The sequence below is a fragment of the Pundamilia nyererei genome, unplaced genomic scaffold (genome assembly GCF_000239375.1).
Source record: "Pundamilia nyererei isolate P.nyererei 1_Seehausen unplaced genomic scaffold, PunNye1.0 scaffold00190, whole genome shotgun sequence".
NCBI classification, from domain to species: Eukaryota; Metazoa; Chordata; class Actinopteri; order Cichliformes; family Cichlidae; genus Pundamilia; species Pundamilia nyererei.
In genome coordinates this window covers 1,184,611-1,186,989 of record NW_005187591.1, presented here as the reverse complement: position 1 = coordinate 1,186,989, position 2,379 = coordinate 1,184,611, and the positions used below count along the sequence as shown (strand labels likewise).

The following is a 2,379-nucleotide window of genomic DNA, read 5'->3' as shown; positions in this document are numbered from 1 at the left end:
TTATGCCATTTACACCATCAAACTTAGATTGCTAAGGATGAAGAACCTTTTGTTCTTTAAAGAACCATTTGTAATAGCTGAAGAACCATCCACAAAATAAAAAGGTTCTTTGACGTATGATGGTTCTTTAAAGAACCATGAAGACATCTGAAGAACCATTTAAGAACCATAATTTTTCTGAGTGTACAGCAACTTTCAGTCAAAAAAGTTGATATTTATATGTATCACAAAATTGGAAATATATATATTTTTGTACACATGTGTAATTTAGTTAGACTCAAGATCAGAAAAGGCAAACAGGTATTCACGAAGCCTTAGGACGGTTAGGAGGAGTCTTTCGCAGGCAAAACAAAGGTGTGGAGAAAAAAAGGTGTGGCTGCCTCACAGGTAAGAGACGTCACACAATGCCATGGTTACTCGCTCAGCCTTAGAACAGTCATAGGATGGGCTGTTAATCCCTGGAAAGCTTTAACACTGCTTGGTGTCTCCTCTAGTCTGTCCCTGTGAAACAAAATGCCAGCGTTGACATGAATTTTTCAGCGAAACAACATCTCCTCAGTTTTTTCTTTGTATAACTGGACAAGGGGAAAAGCTTACATTTTTAGAAAACTGAATGTTAACATCCAATGAAGGTATGTAACCTTTTTAAATGCATTTTTGTCTCTCAAATAAGGGAGTAGGAAAGCAAACGGTCACTAGTTGAGAGATATTTCTATAGAAAATTTGAATAAATATGAAGCTAAAACATTACTTTAAGGTTTTATCCATTTAATGATTCTGAGGGATCCTGAGGGATCATTAAACTGATAAAACAGCCCGTGTGAGGTAATGGCACTCTAATAACTTGCATTTAATAATTGGATGAATTGAATTGTTTGAAAGCAAAACCACTGACAGAAAGATATCTCAATACCTTATCTCTCCTCTTAGCCAAGAAATGGTGGAAGGTGTGAAACCAGCAGAGGATGGGAGGTGGTGCAAGTTTTCCCGGAACAAGTATTTCGTCTTTATTCTGGTATTTGCAGGTCTGTTCCTGATTTACAACAGAAATACAATAATACCAGATGGAAACCCAAAAAAGTGGATGCAAAATCAATCAGCAAATTTGTTGAATTTCTTCAGTGGTCAGAGACTAAACATATCCTCACTAAACACTACAACTAATGACAACTCCACTTCTCAAAATACAACTGTACCACCAACACCTGTTCCTTACGTGTCTCCTGGACCATATTTAGTTGAATACCCCCATGACTACCAGTACATCATAAATGAGCCACAGAAATGTGAACAGGAGAACCCATTTGTGGTTCTGATCGTTCCTGTGGCCCCAAACAATAGGCAACACCGTGACATCATCCGCAAAACCTGGGGGAGTGAAAGTCTTGTCCAGGACAAAGTGGTGAGGCTGTTCTTTTTACTGGGGCTGCACACCGGGGAGGAGGTGGAGCAGGTCCAACAGCAAGTACTTCAGGAGAGCAAAGAGCATCACGACCTGATCCAGAGCAACTTTGTGGACTGCTACAAGAATCTCACCATTAAGACCATGGTGATGCTGGAGTGGCTAACTGCACACTGCTCCAGCCCCTCTTATGCTATGAAGATTGATTCAGACATGTTTCTGAATGTACATAATCTTGTCAGTATGCTCTTGAATGCTCAAAAAGCAAACTATATGACTGGGCTTGTGGCAAGTGGTGGTACAGTACTGCGAAATCCAAGCTCTAAGTGGTACCTACCTCATGACATTTATGCTCCGCCACAGTACCCCCGCTATGCTCTGGGCCTGGGCTACATTTTGTCTTTAGACCTCCCAAAAAAGCTCGTTGAGGCATCCAGACATGTTAAAGCAGTTTACATTGAGGATGTGTATTTAGGGTTGTTAATGCAGCACCTGGGCATTCCTCCCACTGACCCCCCAAACTGGGGTTACTTCCATGTAATTCCTTTGCCATATAATCGATGTGCCTTCTCCAGGATAGTAGCCACCACAACTGATCCAAACACTAACCGTGAGCAGATTTGGAATGACTTTAAAAACCCAGGCCCATACTGCTAACCATAAACTGAAAAAATAAAATAAAAATGCAACATGAAACAACAGGGCAGACTTTCCATGACTCTTTAAAAAAATATGTATTTTTATATTGACATATAGGCTATTATGATACTCATGTAAAATCCCCTAATCTCAAATTTTATTGAAACTGAACTAGTATTGTTCCACTGTATATTTAAACTACACAGTTTATGTAGTTTATTATTTAAAGAGTGACATTTTACATATCTGAGTCTTTGTTAATTAAGTTTAAAAACTGTCAAAGTGAAAACGTGCAGTCACACCCATTCTTAACACTACAAAACGTGCAGTCACACCCG

General features: G+C 39.4%; 1 protein-coding gene across 1 annotated transcript; it reads left to right on the top strand.

Annotated features, from left to right (window-relative positions):
- The first annotated feature begins 937 nt into the window (after positions 1-937).
- LOC102204052 (beta-1,3-galactosyltransferase 1-like) lies at positions 938-2,059 on the top strand. The gene has a single exon (XM_005747209.1). The coding sequence runs from the start codon at positions 938-940 to the stop codon at positions 2,057-2,059; it is 1,122 nt and encodes a 373-aa protein (XP_005747266.1).
- The last annotated feature ends 320 nt before the right edge of the window (positions 2,060-2,379 follow it).

Bases quoted from the DNA above. Each gene is read 5' to 3' on its own strand.
- LOC102204052 (XM_005747209.1), top strand. From the start codon at position 938: ATGGTGGAAGGTGTGAAACCAGCAGAGGATGGGAGGTGGTGCAAGTTT.